Source organism: Poecilia reticulata, chromosome 20 (assembly GCF_904066995.2).
Source record: "Poecilia reticulata chromosome 20, P_reticulata-male-v2, whole genome shotgun sequence".
Classification (NCBI taxonomy): Eukaryota; Metazoa; Chordata; class Actinopteri; order Cyprinodontiformes; family Poeciliidae; genus Poecilia; species Poecilia reticulata.
In genome coordinates this window covers 19981794-20001045 of record NC_088849.1, presented here as the reverse complement: position 1 = coordinate 20001045, position 19252 = coordinate 19981794, and the positions used below count along the sequence as shown (strand labels likewise).

The 19252-nt window shown below is 42.0% G+C and overlaps 1 protein-coding gene across 4 annotated transcripts in view; it reads right to left on the bottom strand.

Annotated features, from left to right (window-relative positions):
* gli3 (GLI family zinc finger 3) overlaps positions 1 to 19252 on the bottom strand; it is a 124090-nt gene that overhangs the window by 57673 nt on the left and 47165 nt on the right. For 3 of the 4 annotated variants that reach the window (XM_081601426.1, XM_081601429.1, XM_081601427.1), the window contains exon 3: positions 17453 to 17698. In XM_081601426.1, coding sequence (XP_081457552.1) covers positions 17453 to 17698 — 246 coding nt within the window. The remainder of the gene's footprint in view (positions 1 to 17452; positions 17699 to 19252) is intronic. The other variant, XM_081601428.1, reaches the window with a different exon arrangement.

Genomic DNA, 19252 nt, shown 5'->3' with positions numbered 1-19252 from the left:
TTAACTTTTCTACTTTAAAACAAATTTTTATGATCTATAACCATGGTAACAAGGTGTTGTTTTTACAATTGGGAGTAGCGTTAGCATATCAACAGCTCAAGTAATACTTAAGCGATGTATTGAAAAGCCGGCTTCAGAGATGCAAAGAGAGAAGGAGGAAGTTCAAACTATTTCTTTGATCCATCATATTGGGCAAGGAAAGTATCGCTGACAAAGTCTCTGCCCGGCTTCCTCATCCTACGGTCAGGCAGGGATTTAAAGAGGAGCGAAAAAAGCAAACGTGGTGGATCAGCTGTTCTCTTGTCAACAATGAATGGTGTCATTCATTGTTGCTAATGTGAAATATTGTCTCTGCTGCTTGGATTTTGAGCTGTTAGCATGACAGCCATGAGAATGTCAAACAGTCGTCAGTCAGAGGCTTTTTCAGATCAGTTGGAAGACTGACTGCTGTCCTAAAAAACAGTTATTTGCAATAAATAGTTTTGAATTGAACAGAATTAAATTTAGAGTCATGACTGAATAAAACTGCACTCATTTTCAGTCTTTATTTGTAAAGATGTGTCTATATCTTCATAACCATGCACCATTTTGCGTTGGCGTGTCCTAACGAAATACATTGAAGCGGGGAACTGTAATGTGACATCGTGTGAAAGAGTCCAGAGGGGATGAACACTTTTGCCAAATTCTGTAACAAGTGAATGTAAAAGTTAGACAAAGTTTTAATCCAGCGCTCCCAGTTACAGAGATAAGTGCTACAATCCGACTCCATGCGGCTCTGGGAAGTATCTGACCACTCCAACTCTGCTTGTTTGATGGTTTTCTCCCGATGATATTTTTCTGGCTCAGCTCACGTTGGCTGATTTCAGAGCTGCTGCTGCTGCTTCTAAGGGAGGGAGGGATGAGGGGAAGCTGGGATGAGCTCGTAGTAGACGGGGGCAGAATCTGATCTGTTTACTCTCCGCAGCTCCACTCGTGGGCTTTTTCGGCCCTTTTGGCTGTCAGATTTGGAAATGAAGCTTTCAGGTTTTACACCGTGTGTTGCGCGCATCAGCTCGGTGCTGGTAAAAAATTCATGCTCTCTAATCTAGCTCCTCCCCTGCCCACATAGCAGGAACTTTGTACTAACCTCTGTCATCCTGGCCGATCGGACGGGGAGGGAGGGGAGGAGGATGACTGCAGAGATTACAAACTGTGAAATAATTTCAAAAGACTCCACCTATTTGCTTCTTTGCAACACATGCTTTCATTCCCACATCCAGCACTCCTCATTGAATTACCCAGACCTCTTTTGTTTATGTCTCAGGAGGCACTCACTCAGCACAGCCCACTGCGTAGACCGGACCCTTTTTCTCTCTCCTTCATCACTCCCTCCCTCCCTCGCTGCCGCACGCCGAAACCATTCCACTGAGGTTTATTTAAATCGTCTCGCAAGTTTACTTTACCATAGCCCTGTCTAAATACAGCCTGCCACCTCTTTTACACCAGCGCAGCTCTCCATTAGCAAGGCAAACATGCTCATGTCACTGGAGGGGAGAATGTATACAGTCACAGAGAACAGAGAGCGCAGGAGAAGTGGGGGAGAGCCTCCATCCTGCAATCCATCTCCACTGTTTCCTGTTGGGACTCCTTACTGTTTACTCCAGGACTAAATTGCCCCTGCTCTTCTGGATATTCAAGGGGTATTCTGGCCCTCTGATACAAAATACAGCTGGAAGGCAAGGAGGAAGCCCAAAATGAAATGCACATCTGAGGTTTAGCTTCCCTACTGCAGCCACACACCACAGCAGCTGAAGCATTCCTTAGGAGGAAAGTAATTGTGTTAGTGTTTTTTGTTTGTTTTTTTGTCCTGGAAGAAAATGTTGCAAATCACCAATAGCACGCAATAGGCTACCTTATAAAAATATTCATACCAGTTGAACTTTTTGTGGCATTACATTTTAATTTTGAAAGTCTGACACAAAGCAGTGCATTACTGTTAAATGGATAGAAAGTCCATTTAACAGTTTTTATGTCTAGGCATTCTAATCCACAAATTAATTTAGCTCTGGCCTTTGACTATGCCATTCTAACCAACCTATGCGTACGCTTTCTCCTTCCTTTAAGGCTCTCGTCTGTTGGCTTCTGGTGTTTCTGGGAAGTTAATCTCAGCTTGAGGTTCAAGTCTTTTGCTCCATCTATCTTTAAAAAAAACATCCTCACAGAATGATTCCACCATCATAACTTTCCTTCTAGTTATCAAGCTACTTTAATGGCGTATTAATGTTTCTTCTTTTATGACGGTTAAATTTTTTATATATTTCTCAATTTTAGCTTTATTTTAAACATTACTTGCCTCTCATTTCAGAAATAGAGCTGTAAAAAAGCTTACAAACGTATTCTGATTTTTTAATGACACTTAAATGTTTTATATTCTCAAGAAAATTTTAGTATTTGACTAATGATAGCCTAACTAAATGTGGAAAAAAGCTGTTTTCGAATGATGATTTTGTTTATTGACGTGAAAAAGGTATCTCTGAAAAAGAGAAAATAATCCCCCAAATTTTTGTTAAATTGATTAATTATTCATCATAAACAAAACCGATATTTTCTACAGTCAGACTTGAAGAACTGAGAAATCAGCTAAACAGAACTAGTCTGTCAAGATGAAGTATGCTAAGATTTCACAACCCAACTTAGAAACTTGCCTCTATCAGTCTAAAAATGGTTACAAAGCAATTTTCTAAGGCTTTTGGACTCCAAAACATCCGAATGAGAGCCATTATCACAAAGAAGGATACTATGGAATAAAGGTGGACCTCATCAGGAGCGCACTGACTACAAAACCCACGAGAGCACATCGATGATTCATTCAGGAAGTAACAAAACCAAGAACAAAACCTAAAGCACAGAATGTATCCCTGCCATAGCATCAGTGTTCATGATTTACCAATAAGAAACAGACACTGAACAGAAATGTCATCAGTTGGATGGCTGATGACCAAAAAGAACAAAAACCAAATTTGGCAAAGAAAAAAAAACATTTATATCCTCCTCGAAACTTTTGGGAAAAGATTCTGTTACTTTTCAGAAGGTGTAGGCCTGTCGCGATGAACGATAAATCAATTAATCGCACGATAAATTAAACCAATCGACCTCATTTTAATTATTGGCCTTATCGTCTCTTCCTGTCTTTTTTTCTTTCTATTGATGACACTGAATGAAAAAAGGCTCACCTGCGGTGCTCTCCATTGACCATACCTTCCTCATTGCCTTAGTCCAATGTTCAGCGCACACTACATGAGTTGTCGGCCCATTTTCAAAACCTGAGACCACACATTAGCCGACAGAAATCCTAGGTATAACGGTTCGATCGGGTTCGTCGTGCCGTGTGGTGTCCAGCCACATGGGCACAAAATAATGGCTACAAGTCCAGTTAACTAATTTTAAAGTCAGGCATTAATCAATGCTTTACTAGAATCTACCTGTGATGCATGTGGCTAGAGTCAGCGTAAGGTCCTGACTGAATGAAAATCATTATAACCTATTTATGTCACGTTAACTTAGAACAGCTGAAAACTTACCGGGTTATTCAACTGCGGTAGCAATTTGGCTCCAACTCCTCTCCTTATCATTTCTATATTCTTTGCACGAAATGCTGAATAAACATTAATGTTGTTTCCACAAATCATCTCCGATGTCCACTGGACTTTGTGTTGCCCGTGTCAGCTGTTTGGGATTCCCCTACATGGAGGAGAATCCGCGCTTTCTGATTGGCTACCTGTCACATTTAGTGTTAAGCTCCCAGTCGGGGAAAACCCATGATTTAGATCAGAGCGGCCACGACGATCTACCGTAACCCACCACACACTGCAGGATGATCGGTTACGAAATCACCAGCGACAATCTTAGATCGGCCAACGTTCTAAGATTTTTGTAAAGGGAAAATATGGGCAAAAACTCGTGTAGTATGTACTACTGCCTTAGGAAGTGGGATGTGCCCATCTTCTCTATTTAAATCTAGTGATTACTGAAGGGCAATATAGTATACAGACTTCATAATCTGCACTCTTTAGGTTGAATGCAGTATTTATTTCCACTTTGGCTTAATGTTGTTTAGCTTTTATTCAAGTACGTTTTTTGTTAATACATTACATACATTTGTTAATACTGAGAATCCATTTTGTTTTTGGTTGTTTTGTTTGTTTAGTTTATCAGTTCCAATGATATGTATTCTTTTGAAAATCAAGTGTATCTATTTATGGCAGGAAATCGCATGCATTATTATGTCATTTCCATTAAATCACTGTCAAAAGATCTTGAAACAATATTATCGTTTATCGCAATAATTTTTTTGACAATTAATCGTCCAGCAAAATTTGTTATCGTGACAGGCCTAGGTGTGTATCATGTTGGACCTGGTGTAAAACCACCATTTCGCAAAGGACATTACACTGATATTAGAACATGGTGGAAGAAGAACAAAAATAAACAAACAAATAAATAAACACTTTAAAATTGAACTAGTCAAAGTTGCTCAACGGTCGGAATAATGTGGAGCTAAATTATATACATTTTTCATTTTTTCCTTTGAATAAATACATGTAGATAAATATCTATGAACATATATATATAGCTACAAACATATGTAGATAGATATAGACGTATGCATATTCTGATATGTGATTGGTATATTTTGGTACCAACAGGAAACTAGAGTTTAAAAAAAAACACTCAATTTCCTCACTCATCAATCAGCCTTTCTTCCACTCTTCCTAATTATTTTTAATTACTTTGGCTTAACTTTTTAGAACGGCACCAATTCTGTTTTTGTCAGTCTTTTACAGGAAGGGATGGAAGTTATTAAGATATGATAATAAATGGGTCTTAATGAAAGGGCAATTAGAAGCAAACTTTGACCAGACTCATTAATTCTAATTCAACACAAGCTCACCACGCTCAGGACCAAAAGCCAGCTTCTCCTTCATTAAAGAGAGGATGGTAATTGCCTTGTCCTTTATTGGACACTTGATTCATTTCAAAAGGAGGTTTAGGGATAAAGCCGAAAGCACATTATTTCCAATATCCTCATTGGTTAATCTCCACTCATAATAGCAGTGTTTCCTACAAAGGATACTCTCTGCACTTTGGGATGTATGTGATGTGATACTCGTGGTAAATTTCTGTCAGTTTTGATTCTTATTTGGGTTTTGGTACTAAAAGCAATTTATCTTCTTTTTTTTTCCTTTTTTTTTTTCTTTGTTGTCAACTCAGCACTGGGAGATTATTGTCTCAACGGGTAAACCTGGACTCGCTCTTTCTTCCGGTAAAAGGTTCAGTGACTCTGCTCTAACAGGGTGTCACCCGCAGCCGAGGATGAAACTCTCCTCCATAAACAGAGCACTTCTCATCGACGCTCCGCTGCGAGAGCACAAAGAGCCAGTGACAGATTGTCATAAGCGACTAAGGCGGAGTGAGAAAAAAGGGCTGCCGCGGCCTGCTCCAGAGGTTTGTGCATTGCTAATGTGGAACATATGAAGCCTGCGCCGGAGCTGTGACTGCCAGATTTCATTATGCCACCTCTCTTTACCGCTCGTGATCTCACGGCTCCGGCATGCCCGTCTGCAGCGGAGGCCCACGCTTCGCGCTGCAACTTTGCAACAGTTTGCACAAAGTGAAAATGATTCCCGAGACTGTCTCTGCGCGGGTTTTAAGGCGCATAAATGTGCAGCTCTTGTTGCTCCTTATTGGAAGTGAAAGCAAGCTAGAGTTTATGACTTTGCCCTCCTGAAGAGGAGGGACTTGTTCCTGGCTCCTGCTGCAGAAGATGTTCCCATGAGGCAGATAAATCAGAGGCTCCCCTGTATATTTTTTCTTTCTAAACTTTGGATTGAGTAGATGAATGTTGTCATTATTATAAAGCAAGATTTAAATAAACATGTGTCAGGTAGTATTAGTCATGCTTGGCTTCTAGAAGCAGAAATAGCTGATATGTCTGATACATAAAATGCTTTTATTTGTCTTTTTATAGATATTCCTGCAATGCACAACATGGGGAGAGAAAATCTTATATAACTTTACAAATAATTGCTTCAACTGAGGGTACATTCAGTGCTTAAAGGAATTTAAGGAAACTTTGCCAAAAATGTTCCTCATGCTCATTTACTTTGGTGACGGGATATACGATGTAGGGACAGCATTTGACTGCTTAGGAATGTTGTGATGATGATGATACTGAATATGATTAAGATGGATTTTCCAGACCTTCATCCAGATAACTCTTTGTGAGCTATATTATCTCAGCAACTGCAAAATATACATCTAATGTGGGCATCAAGGTCAGTGACTGTCCATGCAATAAATCAATTAGCATTCCAAATTTGCACTTGAAATATAACATCAAAGAAATTATTGCATCCAAGCAAATCTGGCAGTATAAACTTAACAACTTAAGCAGTTGTGTCGTTAGGTTTTTATTATTTGCATTATGTGCATTTTTGTAAAAGATATACACTTATTTCATCAATCAATTAATTAATATAATGAATAATAAATAAGCTGCAAAAAAAAAAAAAAACTGAAGAAGTTTTCAAACTCCACTTTTACCAGCAGCAAACAAAAAAGTAATTGAAAAAAACTTTAGGATTCCAAAAGTTGCAATAACCCCCCCCCCAAAAAAAAATGGATCGTGGTTTTATTTTCATTAATCAGCTAGTTGCAAGAAGACAGGGTGCTGTATGGGGATGAGAATTTGTTTTAATATAAAGTAATATAATTTCATACATTCTCTTCAAGCTTTTGTTTTCATATGCCAAACAAACAACACCACAAGGTAGCAGTAATGGACCAAGTTGTTTTCCAAGCACCATGGTCTCCTTTAGAGCAGGCAGTGAAACTAAACGTCATCATTTGTCCTGTATTGTCATTATACTTTTATTTAGAAAGAAGCAAAAGATTGAAAATTAAAACCTCCAATGAGATGAAAAATGGCCGAGGTCACATTTGCTACCAAAGTTAGCCAAATCATACATGCAGTAATGCAGTTTAGTTTTTATCTGAGGGCTTGTGGTAAGAAGACTCACTCCAAGTCTTTAATCTAATCAAATTGAAATATATATTTTTTAAATATAAAAACAGTAACAAGACAAGTTACTCAAAGCTACTTCTAACATTATAACTCCTTAGGAAAACATCTTTGTATTGACTCCGAACCTATTTTAGTAATTTTAATTAGCATTAATGTGCAAAAGCAGGCATGAATCCTTTTCAACATTTTCTACGAACACTTGCTATTTGTGTATGTGTACATGCAGGGAGTTTCAGTATAAATATTCCGGTCATAATGGACTAATTATCAAGATTAATTTAAGATTTTTGGTTGAATTTTCCATCTACAGTCACCAGGTGGCAGCAGAGAGGAACACAACTGTAAAAGCTTAAAAAAAAACACAACGGAACAACTTCAGTTCCAGGTGCGGGTCATTTCAACCTTTTGCCAGTTCGTTCTTCGGCAGTTTTTGTCTTTTAATGTCCAATGTTTATGGGAACAAAAGGGACCCAGCTGTCTTGGGACATGCACCACCTTGGGGACGTTTTGTAGCTGCTTTGTACAAACAACTTGAACTTTCATCAAATAGTGCAAATGTTGAAATATTAGAGATTCTAATTTGATCTGAATCCAATTTTTGGGTCCTGGAATGAAAATACAAAAAAAACCCTGAAACATATTGCTTGTAAAAAAGACTTTCCACAAAATCTAGGACAATCAGGAAGATTGTTTTAGAGGTTTTGTCAGCTCTAGTGGCCTTTCTCAAGCAGTTTTCAGAAAAGTGAGTTCTGAGTGAAGGCGGAAGGCATGCAGCAAAAGTCATCGGGCCAGGACTCGAACCTGTGACGGCTGTATCGAGGACTAAGGCCTACATGGTCACGCTTTGACCCACATGGATTTTTGTTGCGCACATACAATATGTCATATTTGCTGAAGATAATGCCTGTATGCATCATGTATGCGTGCCTAAACTACAAAACAACAGCAGCTTTTGATTTTTTGACTTCAAGAGAGTGGCTCTGGGCCTCCGATCTCTCTGAGGCTGGAAAAGGATGGAAACTCCCAGAAGACCATCGGGAGAAGCGTTTTGGAAGCTGCCTCTCTTGTGACGCCAAATTCCCCCTCTCTGATCAATCCCCTCTCACCCCGCCTCTCGCCATGTTTGTTTACACTGAGACCTCAAGCTGTTTGGACATGTAAATAACACTTTAAGAGACTGTTTAGCTAAGCTCAATGGGAGTTGCTGTTGACTTTTGGAGCGCTTTGCCTAATTACAGGTCCCAGATTGTTTCAGGTCTAATGGCCTAATTACCACTGTATAAATTAGCCTAATGCTCATGCTGTGCGGAGATTTCTCGACTTGCATTGCAAAGCGGGGGCACTGCAATACAGATAAGAGCAAGCTTTTATTCAGCAAAGATGCTATGCGGAGCGGGAGAGAAAAGTAGCAGCGAGGTTAAGCAACAGAGGAGTGCTGAGCGCTGGCTTGCCAATCTGTCTGCCATTCATCATATGCACCAGGCTGGCAGATCAAACTCTGCCCTTCCTCTATAAATCAATAGTTCTTTCCCTTTTCCGCTCTGCTCTTCTACCCTTTCGCCTTCTGAGTCTCTTTCTCTCCTCCTGAGTGGCTCTCACACCCCTAAGCACAAACAGCCTCTGTCGGCGAAAGTAATTAACATGGTGCAACAGAGAAGAGAAAATGAGCAGTAAAAGGAGAAACGATAACAGGCGGCTTTCTGTTCAAGTATACATTCCAAAGCTTCTCGCTGTCACAAGCAATTTGTCTGTCTAGACTGAACAAGGCGGCCGATGCCCAAACTTTCCGCTCATGGTTCTGCAAGTTGACGCATATTTCTGGCTCTTGGACTTGTTGCTCAATCAGTTTTGAATATTTAGCTATTTCCCGCAACAAGAATGTTGATTTAAACCAAATCCTAAAGGTTTTGAAGAAGAGAATCACCAATAATTTATGTTCATGCCAGCAGGACTTTCCGTATTCCCGGGCATTCCAGCATCTGCAAGACATTTACTATCTAGTCCATCTCAACAAATTGCACACTGCACAAGTTTTTCTTGACAGAACGCGGCTCTTCCAGGGGGCCCCCAGCACGATTCAACTACTTTTTTCTTCCTTTCTCTCTCTCTCCCACTGGTTCCCATATGGATCTGTGAGTGAAGGGAATTTAAGAGGGGCCTCTGCCTAGCTCCAATCTATCTCCTGCATTTGCAGAATTTGCCCCAGATTGGGATAAGCTGGGGAGCAGAACAAAGAGCTGTGCACCTTCGCCGCCCCACCACGCTCCCACCCAGCTGGGGGAACAGACGCAGCAGTTTAGTAGCTGAAACATTTCACTACACCTCTATCCACGTCCCAACTTTATCTTTTACATCTGTCTATCTCCCTTTCTCCAAACTATAATAACTCTGAGGCAAAGAGGGAGTTGATTTAAGCCTCAGATCGACTCAGGAGGACTGCAGTACATGCTTTTTCCTTCCACTACTACTCTGTTCTTTCTAGTAAAAAAAAAAAACACCACCTACTTCAGGGATTTGATCTTTTAGGAAATTTGAATTTAAAAGCTGGGGTCACAGGTAAAAGTCTGCAGATATTTTTTACCACTAAAAAAAAAAAATCAAGATTAAGCAACTATGTAAGAAATCCTCCAGATTAAGTGTCTGCAACCTGCAGGTCCAGATCCACATTTGGCTCTTTCGACCCTCCAAAGTGGCCCTTAGTAAAAGTATACATACCTGAGCAATACTTTAAATAGAAAAGTAATACAACAGCTAACTTTAGCAATATTTGCATAGAAATTCCACATCAGAGCAACATCAATGGTACAAGAAATCCTAGCAACTCCCATCTAGCTCTAGCGGAGCAGAAAGCCTGATTAAATTAGCGGCTTTTTGTAATTGTGAAGGTGTAAATATTTTGTGCAATCTGTACTTGAACATTCAAACTATATTCAATTTTTTTTTTAAAAATTAATTAAATGTTACACATGACACTGTTAAAAGTGTAATATTACATTGAAATATTATAATATTGGTGTGCATACTGCACATACTAGAGTTTTTGCTCTGACTTTTTGCACAGTGAGAACCTCTTACCGGCCCATTCCAACCTACTTGTGACTTGAATTTGGATAAACTTGTAAAATCCAAATATTTTCCATTTGCCCTCAGAGTCTACTCCCATGTTCTCTACCCCCTTTCAAGCATTAGACAGAGTCTGTTCTGGTCTCAAGGGGTACATGGCCATTATTTTAGCTAACAAAGGAAAGTGTGTGTCACAGAGTAAAGACCGGTGTCACAGCAGCAGGCAGACAAATGGCTTCTAGGCTCTGCAGGGCTAGATATGGTTTGACGCCCTTTGAACCAATTAGATCGTATAAATACCACAACATCTGGAACTCTCTGATTCTCCTTCTATTCCCCCCGCAGTGGTGCTTCTATTCATGTCACCTTACCCTCTCTTTCACCCTGTTTCTAACTCTACTTCTTCTAGCTAATCCAGCCTCTCAATATTCGAGGCACATCCTCCTGATCTCTCCTCTTTCCCTCCTCACGGCATCCAAAAACAAGGACAAAGTTGTAATCCATTTACTGCACTCTTGTCAACAGTTTCCACCCAAATAATCCGAAAAGACATACGACTGGGCCCTAGGTACTGTCAGGGGACGGAGAGGCAAGAAGAGGCAGAATGCACTAGAGGGTAAGAACGAAAAGGAGCCATTGAAGAAGAGGAAGGAGCAAAGAGAGCTCGAGTATAAGCAGGAGGAACTTGTGTCCCAGGGATTTGAGTCTTGGTCACGCAGGTGGTACCCAGGGGCCTTCCTCTGGCTCGAGCAGAGAGACAACCCTTAAAGAGGATTAACCCTTCCGGGGGGTTTTAATGAGACCTGAAAGTGCTGGGCACCAGAGAGCCAGGGCCGACTGAGGTTCGCTGGCCTCACATCCCAGCGGTTGAGGCGCTCGTGCAGCCCCCGTGGCCTGCAGCTGCCCGCTCGCAGTCAGCTACATCAAAGCGCCCGTCTGGGAAACGGGAAGGTGGAAAGGCAACGCGCGTTGGAGCGGGAGAGGCGGGAGGAGGGATGGAGGAATCCCTTATCTCCTCCTGAGAGGATGCTGCTCTGTGGTGCAAGATTGTCTGGAGCTGCCACCTGTCCCAGGCATCTTTGAAGGCAACACTAAAGCCTGTGATGGGCCTGACCTCCTTGAGCTCCCATTCTTTTATGTCTCTCTTCATTTTCTGCCTTGTTACACCCCCTCCTTGCTCCCTCCTTTCATTCTCTCACCGACTCTTCTTCTTCTTCCCCCTCCAACTCAGCCATTCGCCTTTTCTCCAGTGATTTCTTACATTTCACCAGCCTGGTAGAAACATTTTAATTACACTGTGCTCATCAGCCTCCCCTCCATGTTGAACAATAAGCACTTGTGGCCCTCCAGAGACAAGAGCCAGATACGGGTTGTTGGCTGTAGGAATAAGGGTCCTTATCTTCACCGCAGTAAGAGAGAAACGAATACAGAAAAGGATGAGATTTGAATAGGAGAGAAACAAACATGTTTGTTCTCCCTCAGCTCAGAGGTGATTATCCTGCTGGAGACTGGAAGGTAAACTTAAGAAAGAGCTGGGCATTTTAGAGAAGCCCCCTTCAGCATTTGGCATTGTTGTTTTTTTGTTGCCAATTGCAGCTCATTTTCTCTTTGGAATGACGAGACAAATCTTCATTTTAAGTCTTTTTGTTCTCACTTGCCTCTGCAAGTTGACTGATTAACCAGCCACACACAAAAGCAGTTCAACGTACCAACAGTCGCTGCGGCGATCCAAGGAAACGCGGGCCGTTCCTTCGGAGCATCTTCAGCTCTCGTCTTAATTCTCTTTTAGCCCCTTCACATTTAATCTCGTCATTGTCAATGAGGGCCGCCATTACTCCAGTTCACACTTATGAGCCTTGTGGCGAGAGCACCACATGACCTTAAGACAGTATGAGAGTGCATTCCCGGAGCACTTCATACTCTGCTTAACCCTCTTAAATCATCACGCACTACAAAGGGGCCGAAAGCATGTGAGAATATTGCCTATCTTACAGCATAAGATGGCTCTAATAAGCTATATAAAAGGGGATCATCTGATTATCCCTGGCACACTGGACCAAGGGGCCACAGCAGAGCGCGGGCCTATGTTGTTCTTTCTTGATGAAAGGAGGTGGATGGAAGGGATCCCTCTCCATCGCCTGCAGTCTGCCTCGGGCTTCTCTGTGCCTGCGCACCACTGGGGGACTACGCCGAGCCACCGCGCTCAAAAAGCCAATATTGAAACAATCACAAAGACAAACACTTACCCTTGAAACAGGCACGTGTCCTCTCACCCCAGGCTTTCCTCCCTGTTCCCCCAGTCCTTTAGGGAAGGGAGGGTGTTTGAACCTGCTTCCGAGTCAGTTGTCACATTTAAACTGACAAGAGACTGTAAAGTTTGTTCTTTGAGTTCAAATAAATTATCAAGAGACAAAGAATCTTTTTTCTTGTTCTTTGCATGTGTACACACATTGTTGCTTTGAAATTTTACAGCCTTCTTACCTGAAATTTGCAACCTTTTGTCAAGTTACAGCAGAAAGGATGTTATGTGATAGACCAACGCAAAGTAGTTCAGACTTGTGAAACAGAAATTTGGCTCCTAAAATCCTACACAAAAACATGAAGAGTGACATGTTTTTGCATAGACAAAACATGTCTGTACAAAAACAAGAATATGCCCCATGTGTGTATTCAGGAGCTGACTACACACATGGGGCATGTGTATTCAGACCCTACAAAAAACAATCAGCTATAACAACAAAAGTCAATTTTGCAAAGTTTTGACTAAGGGAGTTAGAAAATCACCCAATCCCAAGTTTGGACCAACTTCCCTGATTCACGAGAAGAAAAGCATCCCCACAACATAACGCTGCCACATTAAAAGACAAATCAAATAAAATCCCATTGATAATTGTAGTTCAAAATATGTGGCAAAATATGGAAAAAAATTGCCCTTTTGCATCCAATTTGAAACTGCGAGGTCTGGACTTGCTGTGAAGTGTATCACATTGACTTTGTGACAGTTTACACACTTCCGTGGTCAGCTGCATTTTGATATTGAGTCTGACAGAATGAAGAGCTAGATCGACCTGAGATAGCTGATAAACAGCAGCTTAGTGATCGCACACGTGACCTGTATGATCCATGCAACAACCACCTTCTGCTGAACTCTTAGAGCACAGTTGCTGTGATACATGTGAAGATTTCTTTGGGCAAAACATTCTTACTTCCACTGCCTCCAGCTTAGCTCAGTGGGTTTCTGGGATCAGTCAAGGACGGCAAGGCTTTGGTATGGGGGATTAAGGCCCTGGCAGCAAGATATGAGCTAGATCTATTAAGGAGCTAATTTGTGCTGATAGGCAGGCGGCCATCACAGCTTGAACAAACTTAAAGTACCCATTCTAGCCCTATCAATGACCTACTGTGTCAGTGATATGGTAAAACCCCAAAACTGACATATCTTCAGTTCCATAAGTACTTTCCTTTTACTTTTATCTAACTCCCCTCCTTTCATTTAAAACACTCTGGGGTTTCAGTGCGGCGGCAACAACGTCCATGTCATGCTAGGCTTGGCAAAGATGGGAAAAGGAGGAAAGACTTTAAAGACAAAGATCTCCTCAGAGGAAGAAGAGATGCTTCGCCAGCAAATGGGCTCTCTGTGGCTAAACGACCACTGGCCGGCTAATCGGGGCACAATGTAAACAGATGTCAGCACTGTGCATTGCATTCATGCTTCCCAACAATTAAGATTTTAAGAAAGACTTTTTTTCTCATTAATCCTAATCTCAGTCCTTTTCTCCTTATCCCACAGCAAAGCTGTATGTATTAGCGTTGTGGTAAGAAGGATAGGGACTCTTATCCAGTGTTTGCCCAAGAAAAGCAGCTAAGACTCAGGCATCACCACGATTAGCTATTGCTAACAATAGAAGTAATGTTTCCTTGGTGCCTCCTCTTCTGCTCTGAAGTGGGTGTAAAAAACCAGAGTAAACACAGTCTTAGGCCGAGGACATAAGAGGAAAAGGAGAATGCAAGTCTGGGTGAATAGCAGAGATTTCCCCCGAGGATAAACCCCTCTCCTTTTGCTCTCTTCTCGTTTCTCAACTCCCACACCTCCCAGAGCTTCACCGCCACGTTAACGACCCAGCGACCAGGTGTGGCAGGGCTGCAGGTGCCATCGCATTTAGCCACATTAAGCACTGACACACAGCAGCGCTAAGAGTAATCGGATTTACCTGGATGTCTGCTGCATGGCGTGGCGCTCCCTGCAAGCGCAGCACAAAGGCTTACCGCCCCCTCTCCATCACACACGGGCAACGCACACACCTGGGACGAATTTAGGAGTCGACAAAGCCCTCGTAGTAAGAGCTGTCTGTGCGTGCACAAACCTAAACAGTGGCTTTTTACAACTCGCGGTGCAGGAGTGGCGACAGATGCTGCAGGTCTGTGGTTCAAAGTACATGAATGAGGTGAGGAAGGGGCTGGGGGATTGCAAAGGTTTAAGGGGAGCCCTTTCCTTCTGCTGACCCTAAATATGGCGAAACCCCTGGAGACCAGGATGTGGTACTGGGTTCAATCAGACAGAATGGGACCGCCTTGGGATACCCACTCATGTCCTCAACACCTGAGGCCAGAAGGAGGTGTTTTACGCAGCAATGCTCTCATCTCAGATCAAAAGTCTTCCTTAGCACGTTAGACATCATAGGAGCATCGATGAAAAACACCAGAAGCCATTCAGACTTTGTGGTTTTAAAGGTGAAATGCAGATATTTTCCATTCTCAGTGGTGTTATTTTTTAATTACAACACATTGCTTAATATGATTATTTGCAATTTTTATTTTTAAGACAGGAAATGCATGATTCAGTTTTTACTGTTTCTGTAAGGAATACAAAGCGCTGAACTCGAGCTACACTGAATCCTTTTTAAAGTCTAGTGAAAACTCTGGGTGGATCATTTTTATATAGTTTCATGTACATTTTTGAATTAGCTTTGGAGTAAACAAGCCAAAATATATTGGGACGGCAGGGTGGGACACGCTTCACTAAAAAACAACAACTTTGTTTCAGTGTTTATTCTACTAGGTGCTCCATACTTGCATAACGCCAGATGACAAACTTCAAAATTTATTTGCTTCTTTTGTTTGAACAGATTCATTTATTAAAAAAAAAAAATCTGATTGTGCAATTGATTGCCATTATTATAAATATTCTTCCTAGAATCATTGATTTAATCTGAAATTGGTGCTACTCTTTATTTTTCTTTCCTATGAAAAGTACCACTCTTTTTCCGGAGAAAGATAGTGATGAAATCTTTGCATCCGTGTGTGCACAATTGTTATTTTTACCCAAACAAGGTACTCCATACTCAGTTATTCTCCTGCAAACTCTTTTATTCTCTCCTTTTTATATCTTTTTCAGCAATAGAAAATGATTCCCCTTCACTGGAAGGAGCCAATGAAGGGGAAGGTGAAAAGTCAAAGGAGAAGGTCACATTAACCCTGTTTCCCCAATTACTTTTTGTTTTTACCCATAAAAAGTACTCCTCGTTCAGGGATCCTGTGTCTTCTCAATTCTCAGGCAGTTGTTGTAATTGCCATTCTTACTAAGCCTGGTCCTGTTAGAGGGATTGCTTCCCCTCCACTAAGCTTATGCTTACTTCAGGATGAGGGATTGCTGCATCGTCAGTGACCTCGGTGCAATCAACTGGGCTTCCCGTTTCTCTTGTAAAGTAACTTGAGATGACGTTTGTTGATAACTGTTGCTTAAAAATACATTGAACTGAGCTGAATTAGTCTAAAACCAGAACATAAAACATGTAGAATGAGCTTAAGATAAGGCTCTGACTCAGACACTACACTCGACCTGCAGTCTCCATGTTTCCATGGTAGCTACATGACGTGTGGTAAACCACTTGGTTTTGAAGAGCGTACATGACTTGAATCAGGATGAAACTGGCAATTGGGGTAGTTTGAAACGATCAAATAATTTAAAGAAAAGTGGACAGGAGGGAAAGCAAGAAGATTTTAGTATTTAACTGGACAAATATGATAAAACACCTCACATTTTGGCTGCAGAGGGAGAATATGTGCAGAACACCGGCCGCTTCTTAGAATGCAACTTGATGCTCTGCCCTGCTTCGTCAAGCCCCTCACATTCAGTCACAAAGAAATTCTCTTGAAGCTTCACGGCCCCTTTGACTTTTCATGCTGCTTTTGAACTCTCCATTTCAGGCTGTGACTTTTCCGCATGACCCCAAGCCTCGGAGTGACCTCCAACCCCCCTATGCCCCCCGCCCCCCTTCTTTATTCTGCCCCCGCCGTCTCCCTCCCTGCGCCTGCAGCGGTCTGGAACCACCAGAGCTCCTTCACACATACCCACACACGTTCATAAAATGAGAAGTGGCAGTGTTGCTGAGTTAGGTCAGGATGTAATGTGCAGTAATGTTCTGCCCTCAAGGCTCCTGTCCAAAGCACCATCGCCTGGTTTTAAGTAACCTTTCCCTTAAAGAGGCACCTTGGTGGCTCTATTCTCAGGCACCCAACCACAAGGGAGTGCAGGCTAATGAAGTGGTTAAATAAATAGAGTTCTGTTGGAGTCTGGGGTTCGGTGGAGTTTTTCATTAATGTCAACACTTTAAAATTCTCCTGTCTGACTCTGTCCGGCCCAATTCGAGGGGAAAATAACCAAACTTAACGAGTGATCACATCAAATCTTTGTCTTACGGCTACAATGGCTGCCAAATTAACCTCCTAATCAGACTCTTAAAACATCTATCCCCCCCCTGCCTTTTCTTCCAGTGTGCACACACAGCTTTGCTTTTATCTAACTACAACTGTTTACCTCACCTTTGCTTCAAATTATCTCCACCATCTCAATTGGACCACAGCTCTCCCCTCACCTCCCAACTCCAGGGCTTCGTCTCCTTCCCTTTCTCTTACACAGCCTCTGAGAGAGTCCCAGAGAGAGAGAGAACGAGCCAGAGTAGGGGGGTGCTGTGGTTTGACTCGGCACTGCTTTGGGGCTTTGAAGTGTGCGTTGATGAGAGAAAGTGGAGTACTGTGTTCAGACAGGCCCCTAATGAGGGAATTAAGAAGCTACGCCGGCTTGTTCCCCATACTAACTTCCCAGGCACCAAACATTGCAAGTGAGCGTGCATGTGTTTGCAAGTGTGTGTCTGTGCAAGTCTAAGAGACGGGCTAATCTGTCAGACTTAATCAAGCGTCTAACAGTCGTGCCTTTCACCTACAGTAAGGAGGCAGAGCTAGCCTCAGCATTTAGAGCGCCACAAACGCGCCCTTGAGCTGCAAAGTTTCCTAAGTTGCCAACTTTTGGGAGGCCTGTGGACTTACGGTAGTGTGAGTCTAGGTAGCCGTTGCGGGGGTCCATGGCAAACAGCGTGCCCCTGTATGGCAGAGCATGGTCGGACAGATGGGGCAGGGAGCCGTGCAGCTCCTTCTTGAGCAGGGACGGGCGTTCCTCTGTGGAGGTGGAGGGTTCCTCGTTCACGGTTCTGTCGAGGGAGCCGGGCGTCTGGGCCTGGGAGCTAATGGCGTTGCGTCTCTCGCGGTGGTACGGCGTCCCCGAGCTCTCATCTTCTGCCAGAATGAAGATACACAAGGGGAAAGGGAGAAAAGTGATGTTTCAGGTAACTCTCGCTAAGTCTGGACAGCATGGTAAGAGACAGATAATCTGTGAAAAAAATGTAGTTATTTTGCTGTGCTCCCAGTGCTACCTAGAAACAACCAATCAGAGCCAGAAGGAGGGTCTTAGCGCCATCAATTATGATCGTGTATGTGCTTCTCAAATCCTCCCCCTTGCTCTCTGCTACACTATAGCTTCAGAGACTGCCATGAATGATCAGTCTAGTTAGCAAAGCCACCTGTGACGGCGGATAAACGGTTTTCCGTTTATCCGCCGGAAATGTGGAGAAGCAACACTAAGTTGCTTCTCCACATTTAGCACACTGAACATCGTGTACACTGTGCTGATTGACAGCATTAAGACCTTCCACCTAGCTCTGATTGATTATTTTTGAGAAGGAGCAGTGCATTTCTTCAGACAACAAAAATAGTGCTAAGCAAAAGTGCAGAGCATTCTGGGTATATACAAGTCAAGGTTAGCCAATAAAATCCACGAGCTGGGTACACTCAAACTTTTAAATTTTACTATGGAAAAAGAGCCTACTGAAAGGATAAATCTGCTATTTTTAGAAGCAAACTTTAAAAGAAAAGGAAGGCATTTTAAGCTGTATGAGCATCCCCCTAACCATCAGTTCTCAACAGAATGTTTTTTGTCTAAAGAGAGAAAAAAAGAGAGACATGGGGTCTTTGTACGATCCTCAGCATGCCATGTAATCGGGATAAAGGTGAAGCTGAGCTCAGAGCCTTAACTCCCCCGAAAAGACGTGGTCTTTGACCCCTGGCATGGCCTCTGAACTGATGTGTACAAAGGTCAGCTAACCTTCTGGTATTAGCATTAGTCCTTTCTGTAGTTTGATACTTTCTCTAAAAGTGCCGTGGCATGTCTGGGACTCTTTATTACTTCAATTTAAATTAGACACATTTACAAGGAGCAGTTTTTAAAGGCAAATTAACGCCGATAATTATCTTTTTAAGAAAGATATAAATAGTCGTAGTTCGAGAATTCTCACAAGCAGTTAGATTTAGGAGAACTTCAATGCTGTTGCTTCTGCAAATACTCCAACATTGTTGAGGCTCATCTGCAAAATGGCATAAATAAAAACCAAGTTAAAAATAAAGACAGTTTCCACTGTACGCATTAATACAGATTAAGATATGTTAATATTGACATTAATATATATTAAGATGTGTGAATTTTTAAATTAGCAGTTAGAGTTTTAAGAAGGGATCTCAATCATCTGCAGATTTCAGCTATTTCCTGTCGACTGTAAATCCCAAACATCATAAATAAAAGAGGTCTAATGTCTGCAAAATGTTACTGACAATTGATTATTTTTATGATTAGTAGATTAGTTTGTTCAAAAACAACTAGCCTGCCTAGTAGTTCTGTTTCAAACTGGAAATAATTGACAGAATTAAATAACAGTAAAACCTTTTAACTTTACTTTTTCCCCCCAAGCAGCATTCACTAGATTCCAGTAAATGCCCCACATGTTCAGCCCTCGTTTT